This window comes from Equus asinus, chromosome 1 (assembly GCF_041296235.1).
Source record: "Equus asinus isolate D_3611 breed Donkey chromosome 1, EquAss-T2T_v2, whole genome shotgun sequence".
Classification (NCBI taxonomy): Eukaryota; Metazoa; Chordata; class Mammalia; order Perissodactyla; family Equidae; genus Equus; species Equus asinus.
In genome coordinates, this window is record NC_091790.1 from 154,676,663 (window position 1) to 154,698,412 (window position 21,750).

The following is a 21,750-nucleotide window of genomic DNA, read 5'->3' on the forward strand; positions in this document are numbered from 1 at the left end:
GGCCGGCCCCTAAATGTTCATTTTTAAATTTTGGCAATTTTACTACGGTCACGTGATAGAATGTCCTTGTTTTTAGAAAAAACACACTTAAGTATTTAAAGATAAATGGCAGTATTTCTGTACCTTACTCTCAAATGTTCCAGAAAAATTAGTCAAAACTAACATTTGAGGAAACTGGATAAAGGGTATATGGATAATCTCTACTGTCTTTGCAACTTTCCTGTAAAAAGAAATAAAAATCTTTTAAAACCCTCCCTTTACACCACAACCCTTCTAGCTACCATCCTGTTTCTCTGATATCTTTGCAGTAAACTAATTGAAAGCCTATCCATGCTCGCTGTCTCTACCTCCTTCTCCAGTTAGCCATTCTCACAAACCCACACCATTCAGGGGTTCAGTCCTACTGCTCCATCAAAACTGCACCTGTCAGCATACCATGATAACGTTGCCAACTCCATCCTCACCCTATTCTGCAGCATCCGTCACGGCTGATAACTCTTCCTACTTTGAACACTTTTATAATAACCTCCAGGCACTTCTTTCAAGATTCTCCTTCTACCTCATTGGCCTATCCTTGGGCTCCACCACTAGCTCCCCCTCACACACCATCCCCTAGGACCCCTCCTCCTCCTTCATTTACCATCTATTCACCCTCTTATCTCCACATGTCTAATAGGCATCTCAAACCCATAAACTGTCAAGGTATCCTTGGTTCCTCCATCACTCCCTACACCCAGTCCCTTCACATTTTCTGTTGGCTCCACCTTCCAAATAGAAGAGTTTAATCATTCATAACCACTACCACCACCTCGATAGACCTGGTCTCACCATCACCATCTCCAACCTGTATAATTATAATTTTCTCCTAACCGGTCTCTCTCATCTCACTCCATCCACCATGCTTTATTCTCAGCAGAGTCCCCTTTTAAAGATAAATCTCATCAGAACTGTCCTTTCTAAAAAGGCTTCTATGGCTTCCTCTCATTCCGTTCCTACCCACCAGCATACATGTTCACCTCCTACAGCTCTCCTCCTGCTGCTCTGATTCAGCCAGAATAGCCTCGTTCTTAGTTAGAAAGAAGTGAGCACACAAGGGCTTCCGTGCTCCTGGGCTTGCTGACCCCTCTGCTTGGGTCATTCTTCCCTGGGCACCTACCTGCTCATCTCACTCCTTGACCTCCTCATGCAGCACCTTTTTGGTAAGGCTTTCCCTGACCATCTGATATGAAACAACCAAACTTGATCCCCTGCCAACTGTCCCCATTTTAACCTGTTTTAACTTTCTCTATGGCCCTTAACCTGCCTCACATTATTTATTTTGTCCATCTCTCCTCTCTAAATCAGTGCTGTGCAATAGAAAAATAACACAAGCTGCAAATGCAAGCCACATACATAATATTAAACTTTCTAGTAGTAGAAAGTAAAAAGAAATAGGTGAAGTTAATATAAAAATTGGAGCTATTTTATATTCTCTTTTTAAATGAAGTCTTCAAAATCCAGTGTACATTTTACACCTACACGACATCTCAGTCTGGACTAGCCACATTGCAATTGCTTGACAGACACATGTGGCCCGTGGCTGCCCCAGTGGGCAGTGCAGCCCTAGACCCTAAGCTTCGTAAGAGCAAGTTCTTGTCTTCTGTTCACTTCTGTCTCCCAAGACCCTAAAGCAGTACCTGGCATATACTAAACACTCAAAAAAATGTGTCGAATGAATCATTTAAAAACTGCTAAGATCCAAGACCAGCAAAACAGAACCATTTGAAAAAGAAAACATAATGTCAAGCTACCAAGCTTTCTCAAACCAGAAAAAATACACAGAATGGAAGACTTGGTGAAACACCATGAAAGGTCATTACTGTATTATGATTCCTAAAGGAAAAAAAAAATCATTGTCTAAGACAAGAAAAGTACCTCTCCTGTGATAGGAACAAAAGTAGTTATTTTCCAAATTTAACCAACGGTTACTTAGGACAAGGAACACTGGCTGAATTATGTCTTCTTGGGAGACAGAAGTGAACAGAAGACAAGAACTTGCTCTTATGACGCTTAGGGTCTAGGGCTGCACTGCCCACCGGGGCAGCCACGGGCCACATGCAGCTGTCAAGTAATTGCAATGCGGTTAGTCCAGACTGAGATGTCGTGTGCGTGTGAAATATACACCGGATTCTGAGGTCAGATCTTAACAAATACAATGAGTCACCACAGGCTTCCAGCCTCAAAACATCTAAATTGTTGAAAGAAACTTTGATAGTGCCCTGAGAGTCTAGTTGATTCTTTAACGTTTTAAAAATAACAAAAGGTACTGAAGGCTGTTCATTTCCTTAGGCAAGATCTATAGTCAACATGTAGGGTTCACTTTGGTTTGAGGAACGTAAAGCATGACTGTGAGTGCCCAAATGTTTAAACTCACTTCATTTTACTCATGTGCATTTGTTTTAAGAGGTCCCTAAATATTTATTCTAAATATTTTTGGCTTTCATGCACCTAGATTTTTCCTTTGTGTTTAGTTTCTTACATTTTTTCCTTTGTTTTTTTATCTCTTCCCACACCTGTTCTTTCACAAACCGACTTGTGCAAAACTTCCTATTGAGGCTAACATGCCATAGAGTTGCATAAAACCCTCACATGTTCTTGCCATCTGTTGTGTTATGATGTAAACACATATTCACAGGAATATCTAATCCAAATAATTTCAAACATCACATCAATGTAAAGCAGCGATTCTCAACATATAGTATGTGGACTGATGGGCGTCCCTGAGACCCATTCGAGAGGTCCAAGAAGTCAAAACTATTTTTATAATACTAAGACATTATTTGCCTTTTTCACTGTGTTGACATTTGCACTGATGGTGCAAAAACAACGGTGGGCAAACTGCTGGCACCTTAGCATGAATCAAGGCAGTGGCACTAAATTGTAGTAGCAGTCTTTGTATCCTTCACGGGCACTTGCCATAAAATATAATCCAAGTTTCACTTTTAAATGTCCTTCATGAAGCAGTAAAAAATTATTAATTTTCTTAAATTACCCTTGAATACTCATCTTGTTAATATCTCTGTGAAGAAAAGGGCAGTATAACAAACATAAAGCACTTCTAGTACCTAATACAGTTGTCTGGAGACAAAGCACTGTCCAGCTGTTTGAGCAGGAAGACTGAACCAGCCCCTTTTCTCATGGAGCACCATTTTCACTGGAAAGACCTACAGACAAACTATGGTTATTTATTGAGTAACCAAAGCTGGAGTATCTGACAGACATTTCCTTAAAAGAGAATAAAGTCAGCCAGTCACTTCAAAAAAAACTAACAGGATCTGTTGCCAATAACCAAATTTGAGCTTTCAGGTAAAACTGAGAATTTTGGCAAACTTATTTACCACCATGAGCTTTGACAGTTTCCCAATGCTTATGGATGAAAGAGGCATTCAAAGTGCAAGAGAGACGAATGGATTTTAATGTAACAGAGTAAAAAAAATTTACTGACATGATTTCAGATTCCACATTTCAACTAGCCTTTAAAAAACTACCACTTGGGGCCAGCCACATAGCGTAGTGGTTAAGCTTGGTGCACTCCACTTTGGTGGCCCAGGTTCGCTGGTTCGGATCCTGGGCACAGACCTACACCACTTGGTCAGCCACGCTGTGGCGGTGACCCACATATAAAGTGGAGGAAGAATGACACAGATGTTAGCTCAGGGCTAATCTTACTCAGCAAAAAACAAAATAAAACAAAAACTACCACCTGCGGGGGGCTGGCCCCATGGCTGAGTGGTTGAGTTTGCATGCTCTGCTTCAGTGGCCCAGGGTTTCGCCAGTTCGGATCCTGGGCACAGACATGGCATCGCTGATCCAGGCCATGCTGAGGTGGCGTCTCACATAGCACAGCTAGAAGGACCTATGACTAGAGTATACAACTATGTACTGGCGGGCTTTGGGGAAAAGAAAAAAGAAAAAAAAGACTGGCAGTAGATGTTAGCTTAGGTGCAAATCTTAAAAAAACAAGCAAAACAAAAAAAAAACTACCACTTGTGGAGTTTTGGTGTAGGAACAAAAAACATCCACAATTATCTAAAAGACTATTAAAACATTCTTTTTCCTTTCTAACTATCTGTGTGAAGCTAGATTTCCTTCAAACACTTCAATCAAAACAATGTATCACAATAGATTGAACACAGTAGTTTTGAGTATCCAGCTGTCTATTAGGCCAAATATTAAAGAAATTTACAAAAATGTAAAACAATTCCACCTTGCTGATTTTTATTTTAGTTTCAGAAGAGCTGTTTTTTTAAATCTTAACTTGTAATTGGTTTATTATAGTTTTTCATTTAAAAATAATTTTAAAACATTATTCAGTTGGTGGCTAATGAAGCATATCAATAAATGGAAATAACAAAAGCTCTTTAGGGGTTCTCAGTTTTTAAAGTGTCAAAGGGTCAAAACCATAAAGTTTGAGAACTATTAGAATAGGATTTAAAGCCAACAATCTCCCATTAGCCTCTCCCCTCCTCAATCAGTTCCCTTGTGCAGAGACACTCACTCTTTCTGGTGGGTAACCTTCCAGACCTTTTCCTATGTTTTATAAAATGTCAGACATGTACACATGAAAGGTTTTTTTTTTTTTAAAAGAGCAATTCCATAACTTACTTTTCAATTTGCTCTTCCCAGGTCAGCTCATATAAATCTTTATCATTCTTTATAACTCTTGGAAAAAATTTACCACAGTATAATTTGTTAGAATATGGTACATTTTCTTTGGATGGACATTTATTTCCAACTTTCTATTAAACAATACTGCAAAGAAAAAAATGTCTTTTTGCCAAGTATTTCTTTATAAGAGAACACTACAAGTGAAACTGCTAAGATGGAGAAAGACATTTAACGTGCCTAGAATTTAGAAATTGTATAACATTACTTCAAAGTGCTTTTAAGAAAAAGCAGAAAGAAGAGAAGGGGTTCTAGGTATCTCCCCCCTTTTCAAAAATCTACCTTCTAAAGCTCGAAACTGGGTAACTGCAAAATGTCCCAGACAGTCAAATTAAGGCGGGGTCCTCTTTGCTTGGAAAGTAGACAGTGGTGAAGTTCCAGGTTATCTGTATAGTACAGTAGCCGCCCCCATCCACAGGGATTACATCCCAAGACTCACTGGATGTCTGAAACCATAGACAGTACTGAACCCTATATATACCATATTTTTTCCTATAGATATATAGCTATGAGAAAGTTTAATTTATAGATAAGGCACAGTAAGAGATTAACAATAACTTCTCTTTGGCATAACCAAATTGCCAGCATCACCACTTTTGCATCTTGGGGCCATTAAGTAAAATAACGTTGACTTGCATAATAACACAAGCACTGATGTACTGCAACAGTAGATCCAATAACCAAGACAGCTACTAAGTGACTAATGGGCAGATAGTATGGATACAGAGTGGGTACGCTGGACAAAGGGATGATTCACGTCCTGGGCAGGAGGGAACTGGACAGTGCAAGATTTCATCATGCTACTCAGAACAGCACACAATTCAAAGCTTAGGAATCGTTTATTTCTGGAATTTTTCATTTAATATTTTTGGACCACAGTTGACTATGGCTAACTGAAACCGTGGAAAGCAAAACTATGGATAAGGAGCAACTACTGTGCCTATAAAAATGTAATGAGTGATATAATAAAACTTAAAAGTTTATCTGCATGCGTTATGGACTCCTACCCAGAGAACTTTTTACCAAGTCTTGCCTGGTGATTTGGAGCTCTTTTACAACATTGTTGATTAAAACTATGCTTGCAAACTGCATTAAACCATGAGGACTGGGTTGTTTTCCTTCATATTTCGTTGAAGGGTATTCATATTTTAAGTTCTAAGAGATACTGCCAAATAACATGCCAAGAAATCTCTAGCTGTGTGAGTGCCCATTCCTCCACACTCTTGCCAACACAGATATTATCAATCTTGTTCATTTTTTGCAACCTGATAGGCAAAAAACTCATTTCAACTGGCATTTCCCTAATAACTAGTAAGATAGGGTCTCTTTTCCTAAGTAGATTGGCTTTTCAGATATCCCCCTCCAAAATCCCACTTCTTATCCTTTGTACATTTTTGAACACTGTTGTCCACCTCTTTGAAATTAACAGTTCTTTATCTCCTAGTTTTGTTTTTGTTTTTTACAGTATGATCTCTAAGACAATTTCACAACCTACACATTAGACATAAAGTACAAATTCTTAATTCACAACATGCAACTCATTCTACAAAGAAATGTGAAACATTTCTACATATTAGTACATGAGACACAAACCACAGGATTATGCAGGAATAGATATACTCATCTCTTATTTTCAATCGCCACATATAAATACACAAGCTTATTAATATGAGACAATACCACTTAGGCGTCAGATACTTCAAGAAGTCCTTTACGAACATGACCATATAATTTCCAACATTACGCAATAATAGCTTTTATTGCTCCTATTTATAGATAAACTGAAAGGCTCTGAGAATTTGTTAGCCCAGGATCTCAAAACTGAGCAAGGATTCTAACTGAGGTCTGTATGATTCCAAGCAAGATGCCACCGGCCCTCCCCACCACTGTGCTGTACTACCATCCCTAATTTTGCTCATGTAATAGTGTGTGCACATAGAAGTTCTACCTCATTCTTCTCCAAAGGTTTATTACATCATTTGAGATGCATTAATGAAAATCAAATAACACCAGGGACTTTAATCATTACCACTGATGGTTGTCTTGTCATAGCTGACCTTAACAAGATAATACAGGTTCAGTCAGCCTTACTACAGGGTTCCTAGTAGGACCATGATTTACCCTAATTACCCTGTCAGAGGATATCCTAAGAACAGCTGTAAATGCCGTGGGATGTTTTGGGGCACAACCATCCCCATGAAGCACTTAAGAAGTAAAAGCAGTTCAACATTATCTCTGGTGAGCCGATCCCAAAACTAACCTAGGCATCAAATCTTGCATGATAATCCCAAATAACCATCTGCTAAATGGCATTAACTAAACTGACAGAGCCCCTAAAGTTAAACACATGAAGAATGAGAATAATAGAGTCACTCCTCAAGCACAGGCTGCTCTTGCCACCCCTCTAGGCTCAGCCTCAACCATCATCCTGCCTCACACATGAGCCTCTCTAATCCCAAACAGCTTGTAGATCCCCCGCACACACCAGGATACTTCACACTTACATGCCTTGGCTCCTGCTGTCCCTTCTGCCTTTTCCATCCCCATTGTACATGGTTAGCTTCCATTTGCTTTCACATCTCTCTCTGAACCTATCCTTGGCTGGCCTTAGCAACACCCAGCTAAGCCTAATGCCCCTCCTGGGTTTCCGGGGCATACCATATATCCCCCATGACATATTTACAACTTCTCTTCACTTGCAGAAATATTAATCCACCTTTAGGATCACTGCCACAGTGAGCCACTGTTAGTATTGAAGATAAAATTATCACCCAGGGATGGAGACAGAACAAAGTGAAAGCCACTATACTCCATGTACTTTTCTTCAGCACAAGTATCTTATCCTCCTCTCTAGTCCCTAAAACCCAGCACGGAACTGACTACGAGCATTAGTGCTCAATCTATGCTTTTTAAACTAAATATTTATATAAGCCACAGGGAACAAAATCAAAAAATGCAGAAATAGGTAAACACAAAAAATATGGAAATTAAACTTTTCAGCCACACTTCTCTCTCCAAAGAAAAGCAAGAGCTTCTCCATTTTTTGCAAGAACAACTGGCTTTTTAAAAAAGAGGTACTTGGGGATCACCAGAGAGAAATCAACCACTTTTCAAACAGTTTGAACATCATCACAGGTTTTTAAATTAAGCTCTCCAATCATCATCTGTCTGGCTAGCATAGCAAGCTGGGGTATCACTTGTTTTGGAAATTAATTTTTAATCAAATTTCTCCTCAAAATACGATTTACTAAAGTTCCCACTGCAAGAAAATGTTAGTTTCTGAGATCCAAAACTCAAAGTGCTGAGCACGGGAGAACATAAGCCCTAGGTATTCCGGCTATCAGTTACTAGCACTTAATTTTTATAGCTTTTGACAATTTTTACATACAAGGGGCACAAATGAATAGGAACCTAGGCTTGTCAGAGTTAGTGCAACATCCACATTAGAGAGAAAAATGCTGTTCCTAGAATGATATGGCCCTCCATGCTTGAAAAGAGTTTTTAATCAAACTGTCTCATTGCACACTTCATTGAAAAAAAGCTCTTAGTTGTCAAATTATGACTAACCATGCCAATATAAGTAAACAGTGTTTTTGGCAGAGCACTTTCAAATTTAAATATGCATGTCTTTTGACATAGCAATTGCTAGTCTAAGAATTTACCTTATAAAAATATCCAACCAAGAGTCCTATGACATACATATAAATATGCTCAACTGAAATTACTACAAAAAGAACGGTTAAATTGGTGCAAGCTAGGTTGAACAATACAACTGTTAGTTTCAAAAGAATGAACTATTTCAGGGCCGGCCCCCATGGCCGAGTGGTTAAGTTCTCGCCCTGCGCTTCAGCAACCCAGGGTTTCACTGGTTCCGATCCTGGGCGCAGACCTACCACTGCTCATCAAGCCATGCTGAGGTGGCGTCCCACATGCCACAACTAGAAGAACTCACAACTAAAATATACAACTCTGTACTGCAGGGCTTTGGGGAGAAGGAGGAAATACAAAAATCTTTCAAAAACACAAGTACTAATATGAGAATAAAGTCACTTGGCTTAAAAAAAATGAACTATTTCTACCTACACTGAAGATTCTTCAGAATACATTATTAAGTAAAAGCACAACATAAACAATATGATTTGATTATTAAATTAAAAAAGTGTTTGTGGATATGCAAAGAGGAATTTCTGGAAAATAATCTACCAACTTACCAGCTGTAAGACCTGAGAAATGCACAGGGAAAGAGAGGATTAAAAAGCAAGTATTTTCACATTTTATTTCATGTATTTTGAATTAATACAAATGTATACATATTTAAAATTCATCAAGCGGTTTACTTAGTATTTATATACTCTATTGTATCTAGATTATAGATACCTTAATGTAAAAAACATAATATATGCTCAATGAAAACAAAAACAAAAAGAAACCACCTAGATTTCTACTTATGGGTCCACATTCCAAAACAGAACAAAGATTTCCCATATTTCTGTTATCACCACCAAATATAACCTACACTCAGCCTTTGCATTTGAATCGCAACGGGAAAACACATCAGGTGCACTGGAATGACTACTGGGTGATACTGTACTGATGCTTTACATTCATTGTCCCCAGGATCCTATGAGGCATCGTTTCCATTCTTCAATTTCCTCATTCTTAAACAACATCGTGCATTTAGAAAGTGGAGTTTGGATTCAAACTCACATATAAGACCTCATATCCCACATCCTTCTAGCTATATTCTTCAGTTCAACAAGGGCACATCAGGTAAGCATCAGGGCTCCTAATCAAGAGGTTTCAGCACAGCTTCTCCCTCCTACTCTCTCCTAATCCTTAACAATATTCCAACTTTAAGAGACTTCCTGGGGCCGCCCGCTGGCGCAGCGGTCAAGTCCGCACATTCCGCTTCTTGGCAGCCTGGGGTTTGCCGGTTCGGATCCTGGGTGTGGACATGGCACCGCTTGGCAAAAGCCATGCTGTGGCAGGTGTCCCACGAATAAAGTAGAGGAAGATGGGCACAGATGTTAGCTCAAGGACAGTCTTCCTCAGCAAAAAGAGGAGGATTGGCAGTAGTTAGCTCAGGGCTAATCTTCCTCAAAAAAAAAAAAAAAGAGAGAGAGAGAGAGAGACTTCCTTCCACAAGCCAGGATCCTACTAAACTTGGTAACAAGCTGGGACAACCAGGCACCATGGACTCCACTCCAGACACTTCTACCTCTTTTGCAATCTAAAACACATCCCATGAGACACAATCACCTGCCTGAGATAAAGCCATGGATGGCATCTACCTCCTCATGCCCTCTGTTCTACCCTCATCTCTCCGCAGTCCCGCTCCAACTCTTCTGCAATTCATTTATATTAAGATGAAGATGCTAAAAAATATCTTAAAGGAAAAAGTAATCTCATTTTCTATCTTTAAACAGGATGTCCGCATATTTTCACTCTACAGTAAGCCCCAGATTCCAGACTACCTGTACCTATCTTTTTCCTACAGGAAGACAATAAATCAATCCTTCAAAGAAGCCAAATGAGATTTCTTTTTTCTTCAGAGAAAGCAAGAAACAGGACATCTCTGCTCCAACTTGCCACTGCAAACATGATCGGGCAGCTGTGTAAGCTACTTTGAGGATTTGACAACTTAAATGGGAAGAATGAAGGCAGGGCAGAGTCACAGGACCTGGAGATGGGTTCCAGTAATCACCTGCAGTGCCGGGGGCAAGTCACTTCTCCTCCCGGGATTGATGGAGAATCCTCTGGTAAAGCAACTAATACCACTAAACAAATCTGTTGTGCTCCCTCATTTTATTAGTTCTCCTTCCTTAAAATAGTAGATGTTTAACACGTTCTGAAAGTAGTACTCTATCGATCACAGGACTTGCACAGACAACGAAAGTCTTAAAAAGTTATTCAGCCCAAGTCATCTGTCTCAAAATCATTTGATCCTTGGGGCCGGCTCTGTGGCCGAGTGGTTAAGTTCACGCACTCCGCTGCGGTGGCCCAGGGTTCGGATCCTGGGCGCGGACATGGCACCGCTCGTCAGGCCACGTTGAGGCAGCATCCCACATTCCACAACTAGAAGGACATGCAACTCAGATATACAACCGTGTACAGGCGGGGTTTGGGGAGATAAAGCAGGAAAAAAAAAAAAGACTGGCAACAGTTGTTAGCCCAGGTGCCAATCTTTAAAAAAAAAAAAAAAAAATCAATTGATCCAAACACATCACCTAGTTTTGGTGACAACTGTGACCAAAGACAGGATTCATAATCTGAGGAGGAGGATACTTTACCAATGACCAGATTTTTAAATGTACAAAAATGAAGGAATTTAGGGTACTTACAGAGGCTTTTTTAATGATTTCTTTTCTTTTCTTTTATTCTTTATTTTTTTTTGAGGAAGATTAGCCCTGAGCTAACTGCTGCCAATCCACCTCTTTTTTTTGCTGAGGAAGACTAGCCCTGAGCTAACATCCATGCCCATCTTCATCTGCTTTCTATGTGGGACGCCTGCCACAGCATGGCCCACCAAGCAGTGCAACGTCCGCACCTTGGATCCGAACCGGTGAACCTCGGGCCACCAAGCAGAACATGCGCACTTAACTGCTGCGTCACCAGCCAGTTTCTTGTTTCTTGTATCTCTTATAGCTAAAATTTTATAAATAAAATAGAAAGAATGCTTTATATATTCTGGCATCCTAAAAGAACAAAGTGATTAAAGTATTTTAAACCTAGCCCATGATATTTGTAAATGTTTTGGCCAATAGTCTCAACCTTTGCTTGTCAAATCAAGAAATATTTAGACAACCATATAGAAGCCCTGAACTTCATCTACACTGTTTTGGAAGCTAAGATGGCTTCAGAGGACTTTCCAAATGTATATTAATAAAAAGCAGAATGGGTTGTCCATAAGAAAGTGAGTTTATAGTCACCAGAAGTGTTGAAACAGATGCCAGAGAGTAGATCAACTGTCACAAACAAGTCTTGCCCATTGGGCAAGAGAATCTACTACACTTAGGAGACTCTTCCATCTCTAGCAGGTTATAAACAGAACATGCTCATAGATGTTTCTGGAAAATAAGAAAATGAATTAGGATCCTAATAAATTCTGGAAGAAAATCTATATTCCAGGTTGCTCGAAAATTTGTAAACCACTTTCCATCTATTTACAGCAGAGCCAGAAGGCTGAGACTTAACACCACCCCCACTGACTTATTCATCCTTCTAAATCACAAACTCTCAGTGGTATTCTACACAGCTGATTACACCTTCCTTCTCCACAGGCTTTCTTCACTCATCTCCCAGAGACAGTTCATCCTGCTTGCTTTCCTTTACCTCACTGGCCTCCCTCTCTCTCCTTTGCTGGTCCCTCCTTCCTCCTAGAGCCCCAGGCTCAGTTCCTTGGTGATCTTCTCCCATTCCATGATTTCTAACACCACAAGCTAATGAAGCCTCTTATTTTTCACATCCACTTCTTACCTTCCCCTGAGCTCCAGATTGACATATCCAACTACATAGTCATAAGACATAATAGAGACATAATATGCCAAAAGTAAAGCTCCTGATTTCCAGCCAAAATCTGTTCTTCCCCTAGTACTCTCCATTTTGATAAATGGCATCACCTTCCACCTAGTTTTTCTGGCCAAAAAATTTTCTTGTCATTCTTTGCTCTTTTCATAGCCCTCATCTAAGCCATCAGCAAGTCTTACTGGCTGTTCCTTAGAAATATTGAGACTGAACACTACTCATCACCTCCAAAGCTAATACCATCGTCTCCTGCCAGGATATTACAGTAGGGATCAGCTGCCCATTTCTAGTACTAAATGTGATTTTCAGATATTTTATGTTCCAAGTATTTTGAAGTTGCTATTCCTCCCCTCCTCCACTTTGTGGAAGATCTACAAAGATGGTCACCATCAATTCTTCCCCTCTGTTCATGCATGTCACTCTACCATTAAGAGATACAGTCTATCTTCTGGAGAAAGACGATTACCGTATGATTTCACTCATATGTGGAAGATAAACATACACACACATAAATACAGAGAACAGATTGGGGGTTACCAGAGGGGAAGGGGGTGAGTGGAGGGCAAAGAAGGTAAAGGGGTACATGTGTACAGTGACAGATGGCAACTTTGGGTGGTGAACACGATGCAGTCGATACAGAAGTTGAAATATAACGTTATAAACCAACCTTACCTCAATAAAAAATAATAATAATAGAAAGAGATAGTCTATTTCCATACCCCCTTTGAATCTGTGCTGGTCTTATGACTTGCCTTGATGAACAAAATGGGATTAGAAGTAGTACCGTGCCAGTTCTGGACCTAGCCTTTAAGAGGCCTAGCAGCTTCAGCTTTCACTTGGGGCAGCCAGCCAGGGGCCACTACTGAGTGATAAGACACCACGCAGAGAAAGTTCACATGGACAAGCACCAAGAGGCCAGACATGTGAGTGAAGCTTTCTTGGACCTTTTAGGCAAGCTTAGAAAATGACTCAAAACAACACCATGTGGAACAAAACCAGCCACCTAGCAGACCTACAGAATCATGAGGAGGAATAAATTGTTGTTTTGAGGCACTAGTTTCTGGGGTGGCTTGTTAAGCAGCAGTAAATAACTGAAACACCGTGATCACAACGGAATCAACTTCTTAAACAACTAAGTGACAATGCCAGATATGCTAAGGACTTAGGTCGCTTTCAGCTTCTAGTTCCACTCGATTCCTCAAAGAATACTTCTCTAATAATTTCAAACTATTTCCTAGTCAAGTTAAATGGTCTCAGGATAATTCTCTAAAATGCATAATTTATGGACTATATATTCCTCGTCAGGGCAACAAAATCTATGTACTATATTAATATCTATAACTGTGTTTATTTACCAATACTGAACATTTGCCAAACAGCTATTTCAGACCATAATAAATTACACCCTCAATTTTAATAGAGCACTGAAAACTATGTTTGCCACCCGGTTTCAAGCAAAACCCTGGCAGTTCAAGCCAACTTTTAAACATCAGATTTATGGGGCAGAGATCCTAACAAAAAATGCCAGTCCCATCCCTCCGTCACTGCTCCCATACTGCCACCTCCTGTCTTATGACTCTGGAAGCTTGAATCAGAGGCAACAGTTGATAAAGGAAACTTGGCTAAGAATAGCACAGCCTCTCTCCTTCCTCCTAGACCAAATCAAGCACCAGAGTTACTGCCTGGATAATTCATACCTTTCAAAAATTAGTTACTGCTAGAAAAGGTGCTGTCTGAACACCGCTAAGGACAATTGCAATGGAGTTGCTTCAAATGGTTATCAAGGTGACTCAGCAGCTTTACTTTAACACAAAATCCCACACCTATGACAACATATGAACTGCAGTGGTATGGTTCATGAAAGGATTTCGAATTATGGCAAAGATCATTTCCCTCTTGCTGACTGCGCGAAAGAGGTGCAGATGCAAAAGCAAGCGAGCCAGCATACTCAGAAAAGAAGTACAAGTCAAGCTCCTTAGGGGGAAACCCCAGATCTCTAATTCCAAAAGACACTTTCAAGCCTTAGCTGATAATTCATTTATTTCAAGTAGAATGGCAAAAAATCAGAACAAAAATGCCTCTTGTTAGTTTATTATAATGGCATTTGGCATGCACAGAGAACGTAAGTGATCACACAAATCAAAAGGAAAGCCAGAAACAGAAGCCAAGATTCTCAATTCCTGCTGGCTCCAGGCACGTCATGTTTCCATAAAGTCTTCCTTGACACTGTGGACAGCCACACAGAAGCTACTTCACAATATTTGTTTATTTTATTTTTAATTCTAATAAGGCCAAAGTAAGAAATCTTTTAAATTCTCTCAAACTGTATTGAGAAAACAATATGAAATCAAGAAAAATCTCGTTGGCCACAACCACTTAAGTGGTCATGCATTACTGATCTTAAACTGAGCTCTCCAAAGACAGCCCTGCATATGGCTCATCAGCCAGGAGTTTCCTAACATTCACAACCTCCAGTCTTGGCATGTGTGCGAAATCTTCCTAATTTACAAGATTCCCCTGTAGCACACAAATAAGCAAGCAGCAGCACAGCTATTCATATCTATCTTTTAATGTTCAGTATTAAAAACAGCTTTTGTGGGGCCAGCCCAGGGCTGCAGAAGTTCACACATTCCACTTTGGCAGCCTGGGGTTTGCAGGTTCGGATCCTGGGTGTGGACATGGCACGGCTTGGCACGCCATGCTGTGATAGGCGTCCCACATATAAAGTGGAGGAAGATGGGCACGGATGTTAGCTCAGGGCTACTCTTTTTCAAAAAAAAATATTATTAAAAAAAAAACAGCTTTTGTAGTCCTGAGACAAGACAGTCACATACCCTGGCTAACGGGCACATTGCTGGTCATGGCACCATCCTAGTCTATTCTTACCAGCTATTAAAATGCAGCATTAGCTTTTAAATAGTAATTTAAAGTAAGATACACTTAAAACTCTAACTTCTATACATGCTCTGTCTATCCAATTTACATGTTAAACCCAGGATTCTAATACAGAAATAAGCTGTTCACTTAATTTTCTTTTTTTAAGGAAACAAAAAACTAAGACTTTTTGAGCTTAGGCACCACAGTCTGCTTTAACAGATCCTTCCTGGAAAAATATTAACTATAATATCCTATTTTTTCTCCTTTATTTGAATATATTTTGGGCTACATATAATACTAATCAACGCTAACAGCCAAATCATGAGGAAGTTGTCAGCTATAAAAAACTGAAAATAGGGGGGCTGGCCCCGTTGCCGAGCGGTTAAGTTCGCGCGCTCCGCTGCAGGCGGCCCAGTGTTTTGTTGGTTCGAATCCTGGGCGCGGACATGGCACTGCTCATCAAACCACGCTGAGGCAGTGTCCCACATGCCACAACTAGAAGGACCCACAACGAAGAATATACAACTATGTACTGGGGGGCTTTGGGGAGAAAAAGGAAAAATAAAATCTTAAAAAAAAAAAAACTGAAAATAGGAAAAATTTTCATAATTTAAGAAAGTAATGGCAAATGAACTAAAACCACCATGCTCTCAGTTCCCCAGTGTCAGCGACCTTGCCTTCCCGTTCCCTCTCCCAGGCCCAGGAGCCCACAACATAACAAAAAAGGAAATCAGTGCTATTTCCACAATCACAGAGGGGCACATACAAGGTCCAACCAAGCTCAGGTACAGTCTTCCAAAATCACAACAATTTTCACACCCACCCTTACCCCCAGGTGTGGGGGGTGGGGGGGCGGGGGCGGGTGGTTTAAGCTTATACCTCAGAGTGAAGCCAAGTCTTCATGTGCTGTATCTTTTATATTTGGAACAGAAAGTACAACACTATCACAGATATTCCACACAATCCTCTCTTCGTTCAGGACACAGGAGACCTCAAGTTCTGTGGAATATTGCTATAATCTTCCCCAACTGAGGGGTATCTGAATGCAGAAAAGCAACATTCCTTCCACATTCCCTTGAGACTTCGGTAATCAGGAGCTAAGCTTGGTCTGAACCAAACTCAGCAAGGCCCCTTCCTGAAACAGTCCCCCGCCCAGCTCTGCTCCCAGAGATGGCCCAGCCTGCCAAGCATCAAATCTCCTTCTGGGCCTGCTCCCCTGTTTAGTCGCTACAAGCCCATTCATCCATCTCAGAGTGCTGCCATAAGCATTCTTCAGCACCAGGCTCCCAACATGCCTTGCACAGCAGGTATAAAGGTCATGCTGCATATGTGGGTGTGCCTGTCAGATGCCCACATGATGATGGGAAGGAATGCAATGACTGCTAAGCACAAAGAACTCCACCCAAGTCCAGCAGCCTCATTTGGCAAGGACTGGTCTGCGGCATTCAACTCACTGTCAACAGTACCACTTCTTGACCTTCCTATAGGTGCTGGGCAGGTGGATCACCAGGGTGCCTTCTCTGCACTCTCCCAAAACCTATTCAGACAATGGAACAGTCCAGATAAGGGAAACTGCATCACAGCTCCAAAGTCCAGTTAAAATAAAACTGTAGATTTCCAGCAAATTTTCCTGGGCAGAGAGAGAAAACTCTACTTTTGTTTTTAGCTGTTCAATACAAGTAAAGGACTTGACTGCCTTCTGAATTAGGAAAAAGTTGTCTCCAATGTACTCATTCCTGTCTACTTTAGTAGTAAAATAGTATCATTTAAAATCCTGAGCCTTGGGGCCAACCGTGGTTAAGTTCACACGCTCCACTTCCAGGGCCCACAGTTCCAGGGCCCACAGTTCCAGGGTTTGGACCCCTGGTGCAGACCTGCAGACCACTCATCAAGCCATGCTGTGGTGGCATCCCACATACAAAATAGATGAAGACTGGCATGGATGTTAGCTCAGGGACAATCTTCTCAAGCAGAAAGAGGGAGTTTGGCAACAGATGTTAGTTCAAGGCCAATCTTCCTCCCCCAAAAAACAAAACAAAAAACAAAACAATCCCTGAGTATTTAATCCTAGTTAAAATCAGCTAGAAAATTTAACCTACACTCTTCATAAACTGAAGAAGCTTCCACTGATAATACTTGCTGACACTGGTAACATTTTACCTTATGTGCTTTCCTAAAGAGGAAATCTTGTTCCTTATAAAGTAACAAGTAACTAAGTACGTTTTTAGGTTGGGCAAAAGCCTTTAAGAATAAAACAGGCAGTCATTACCAGATAATGTCTTTAAATTACCTACACATGGGGAGAAATTCACACCAGGTTGCAAAGGAAAACCAGGAGAGTAAGGCAAAGTAACCTGCATTTACATGCAGGTCAATGAATTGTTCAACAAATTTAATGTTTACATTTAGGAACTTTCCAGTGTTAAAATGCAAGTCCTTCAACACAACCATTTGCTTGTATTTTTTTATTTAACACCTGAAGAAAATGAAGACACGCTGGTTAAACATGAAACCAATTAAAATTTGCAGACTGTGCTTACATCTTTCCTCCAGGTAAACAATTCAGACTATGCCCCTAAACTTTTTAAAGAGAAATGACTTCTTCCTCACTTTTTCAATTCCTATTAACCTGAGATCAATTTAGATACTTTTCAGTACACATTCTATTATTTTCGAAGCTTTTAAAAAAGAATTCCAGGGGCTGGCCCCGTGGCCAAGTGGTTAAGTTCGCACGCTCCGCTGCAGGCGGCCCAGTGTTTCATTGGTTCAAATCCTGGGCGCAGACATGGCACTGCTCATCAAACCACGCTGAGGCGGTGTCCCACATGCCACAACTAGAAGGACCCACAACGAAGAATATACAACTATGTACCGGGGGGCTTTGGGGAGAAAAAGGAAAAAAATAAAATCTTTAAAAAAAAAAATAAAAGAATTCCATTCTACTATATGAAATAACTTCACCCCTACGAAAATTCCCAACTAGAACTAAACCTATCTGGTCCCACAAATCCCTTTCCAACTATCCTAATGAAAAGTACCCGAAGAAGAGAAATCCACAAAAATCCAAACCAGCTTGCCAACAAAAACATGATTTGTGAAAATGTTTTACCTGGAAGAGAGCTCAATCTCGAAACAGGCATACGATGACATTTTGTGTAGCCATCTCTCTCTGCACAGCACACCCCTCCTGCCCTCCAGCACACACACTCTGGCCAATAGCTAACCAAACACACGCAGCCTTAGTTTAAATTAACTTCCAGCTTATTGCTCGGCCCAGGCTGGGAGTGGGGGATGGGAGGGGGAAAGACACAAACCTAACCCCACCTTGCAAAACCTAGAAAGGTGCAGGCCAAGCCCAGCAGCACTGAGGGAGCAGCGCCTTTCCCGTCAGAGCGGCAAAGGCTGATCTGGCCTGCTCTTGAGACATTTCTCCAAAATACTCCAGGGGTTCAAACACTGTCCAAACGTTCTGTAAAGTGACACACTACACATGCTCTCCAAAAACTGCAATCCCCTTAAGTGGCACAAATCTTCAGCCTTCACGATCTCGTGGTGGTTATTTGTAACCAAAAATATTTTCGGGAGGGTAGGGGGGAGCAGGAGACCAAGGTGGGTTTGCAGAAACCTGTACAAACTCTGGGGTGACTAAAAGGCGCTTCTGGGAGAAGCCCAGGCGCTCCCTCACGTGCTCCAGTCCCGGCTGGCGGGCTAGCAGGGGAAAGGCAAATTCCTCTCCTCTCAGATGCGCGGGCCGCCTCCCAGGCCTCTCAGACTCGTAGCCGCCAACTCGGACCGAGAAGGCAAGCCACGCCGCACCCGCGCGTGTCCGCAGCTGCTTTGGCCTATCCCGTACTTACAGGAGGGGAGGGGGGTCAGCCATTGCTTCCAGATTCCCAAAAACTGCCCGCTGAGACCGTGATTTCCTGTGTAGCAACTTGACCTACTCTGCCAGATAACGTTTAGCTGTGAGAGCTTCCTTGAGAGACTTTCATACCACTAACAATCCGGTGGCAGGGGCCACAGACAAGCCTTCTATGTCTTTGCAGCATTACCAAGACACACATATACACACACACCTGCCATAAACTTAAGTACACGAAAAAAAAAAAAAGACGAGAAACGCCAAGCCAGCCAGCAACCCAATAAGCGTAAGAGGAAAAGAAGTTGTTCTCAGCTGTGTTGCGTCTTTTCTCCCATGGGGTGAGAACAGAACCAATGAGAACATAATAAATAAGCTCACCTTTGCCTTTTTGGGACCGAGTGCTCAACTTCTATGAGTTTCCCATGCAGTTCCACTTTACCTGCGGATACACAAGAGGTGGAAGGCGGTTGGCCGAGTTTAGTGGCTCTCCCGCCCTAAAGGACCCGCACAGCCTTAGCGGCGACACAAGCGGCCTCCTGAGACCCCAAAGGGCACCCGAACGCTGCTCGAGGCCGAGAGGGAAGCACAGCACCGCACGGGTGGGAAGCTGACCCCCTCGGGGCTGGGTATGTGCAACTTACAGATGCGTGGGGAGGGGGTCAATGGGCGGACCCACGCCTTGGTAACACTCTCCCCCAACCTGGGCCTCCTCCGCCCACCTCTAGGGGTCACCTACTTCCACGACACCCGCAGGAGGGACGCTGCCCCCCCGCCCACCTCCTTGGACTCTCCCCGCAGACAGACCCCGGGGAAGGGGCTACGTTGACTTTCTTCAGGTGGGGGCGCCCAGGCCCTTCTCCCGGTTCAGGCCAGCCGGGAAGAGAGAGGCGGGAATGGCTCGAGGACCGCAGGCTAGGCGCCCCGACACACCTAGCACCAACTACGCCCGAAAAGCACGGGCTCCCGGAGGGACCCGAGCGCAGCCTCCTGCAGGCGTTCCGCCCCAGCCCGCCGCTCGGCCACGCACGGGCCCCCGCCCCGGCCGCGCGCGCCTCGCCACCCTGGAGGCCGCAGCCTGAGGCCGGGGCGCGGAGAACGGCGGGCGGCCCTGCGCCGCAGCGGGGCTCCCTCCTCCGCGACCGCCGGCCGCCCTCCCGCCCCTCTCGCTCGTCGGACGCGGGGAGGCTGACCGAGGAGCCCCGGTCGCACTCGCCGCCTCCCGCCGGGTCGAGAGAAAGCGAGGGGCCGCCTGCGCGAGGCTCCGGCCCGCGGCGTCACTCCGCGGCGGGGTCGAGGGCGCTGCGCGTTCTCCCAGCGCCGGCGGCTGGGGCGGGAGGCCGGCAGCGAACCGCACGGCATCGATCACGAGCACAGGGAGGCAGGGAGACAGGGAGGAGGGAGGGGGAAGCCGGCGTCCGCGCTCGGCCCCCAAGGCCCGGCGCGCCAGAGCACCGAGCATTCGCCTGGGCCCAGGCGGGGCGCGGGGCGCGCGCCTCCCCCGGCCCCGCTCCCTCGGAGCCCGCGCCGGGGCTCTGACAGCGCGGCGGCCCTCAGCCCGCAGAGCCCCGGCGAGAGGCCGGGTCCGAGCCCACGCGCAGCAAAGCTCCGCGGACCCACGCGGTGCGCGCCCGGGCCTCGCCCCCTCTCCTCGCCCGCACCCGCTCGCGCCTGGGCCTGGGGCCCGGCGTGGACGCCCCGGCGGCAGCAGCGGGCCTGGCTCCGGGCCCCCGAGCCTGGCAGGCCCGGGCGGCGCAGGGCTGGGGCAGGCGCCCGGCGGGGCCAGGCCGGGGCCCACCTGAAAGCGCCTCGATGGCCTTGAGGGCCCAGCTCTCGTCCGGACAGTCCACGAACGCGTAGCCGGTCTTCACCAGGAAGGGTCCCGACACGGGGATCTTGGCGTCCTTGAAGACAGTTTCCAGGTCCGAGGGGACGGCGTTCTCGCTGAGGTTTCCGAGATACAGTTTGTTCATTGTGAAGAGCGGTCGTTTAAAAAAATTAAGAGAAAAACGAAAAATTAAAACCACCCACAGTGATGGATGGATTCGGCGGGTTTTGTTCCCCTCGTCTTCTCGCCGTTAAAATACACAAACACAGTAAGAACCAGGACAGGAACGAGGAGCGAAAATCAGATCCGAGGGCTCTTGTTTTCCTTTTCTAGATATTAAAAAAAAAAAAAGAAAAAGCCTTGCTACAACCCAAACGCATCAACGAGTCTTCCTAACTCTGAGGAGGAGGCGGGATTAGCGAGAAAAAGGAGGAGAGGAGGAGGGGGAAACTACTTTTTGTCTCTTCCTCCCCAAGCCCGTCGGCACCGGCCAGCGGACTGTGAAAATATCACACTACGTGAGGGCAGGCGCCGCCCCCCCATAAAAAACCCCGAAGGGTGACTGGCAGGAGGGAAGGGAGGAGGGGAGGAGGGAGGAAGGCGCAGGAGGCGGAAAAAATCCGCTCCGAGTGTCCGGCTTTTTGAATAAGCCACGTGTTCAAACTACAAATCAACGTCTCACGTGAGGAATCCCAGCTCCTCAATTAGAGGGGGTTTCAGGGGAAAAAAAAGAGCGAGCGAGAGGAGGAAGAGGGGGAGGGGAAGGGAGATTGGGCTAGGGACCCTGAGAAGGGGAGGAGGAAGAGGGGGAAAAAATGCTAAAGGAGCGGCAGCCGGGGCGCGGAGCGGAGCGCGGCTCGGGGAGCTGATTGTCACAACAGAGTTTAGAAAGGGTTATCTGGTCCGGGCGGATCCTGAGGGGGAGGGGAGGAGGAGGGGAGGAATATTGATTTTTTTT

The 21,750-nt window shown here is 43.8% G+C and overlaps 1 protein-coding gene across 2 annotated transcripts in view; it reads right to left on the reverse strand.

Moving 5' to 3' along the window:
• Nucleotides 1–21,192, reverse strand: part of IGF2BP3 (insulin like growth factor 2 mRNA binding protein 3) — a 136,956-nt gene extending 115,764 nt beyond the window's left edge. Inside the window, exons 1-2 of one of the 2 annotated variants that reach the window (XR_011503474.1) lie at nucleotides 20,763–21,079; nucleotides 19,346–19,406 (exon numbers count right to left, since the gene is read on the reverse strand). Coding sequence is in view for 1 of the 2 variants with exons in the window: in XM_014830566.3 (XP_014686052.1) it covers nucleotides 19,346–19,406; nucleotides 20,763–20,937 (236 nt within the window). In the remaining variant the exon portion in view is untranslated. Of the gene's footprint in view, nucleotides 1–19,345; nucleotides 19,407–20,762 lie in introns of both variants that reach the window. The other variant, XM_014830566.3, reaches the window with a different exon arrangement.
• Nucleotides 21,193–21,750: the final 558 nt, after the last annotated feature.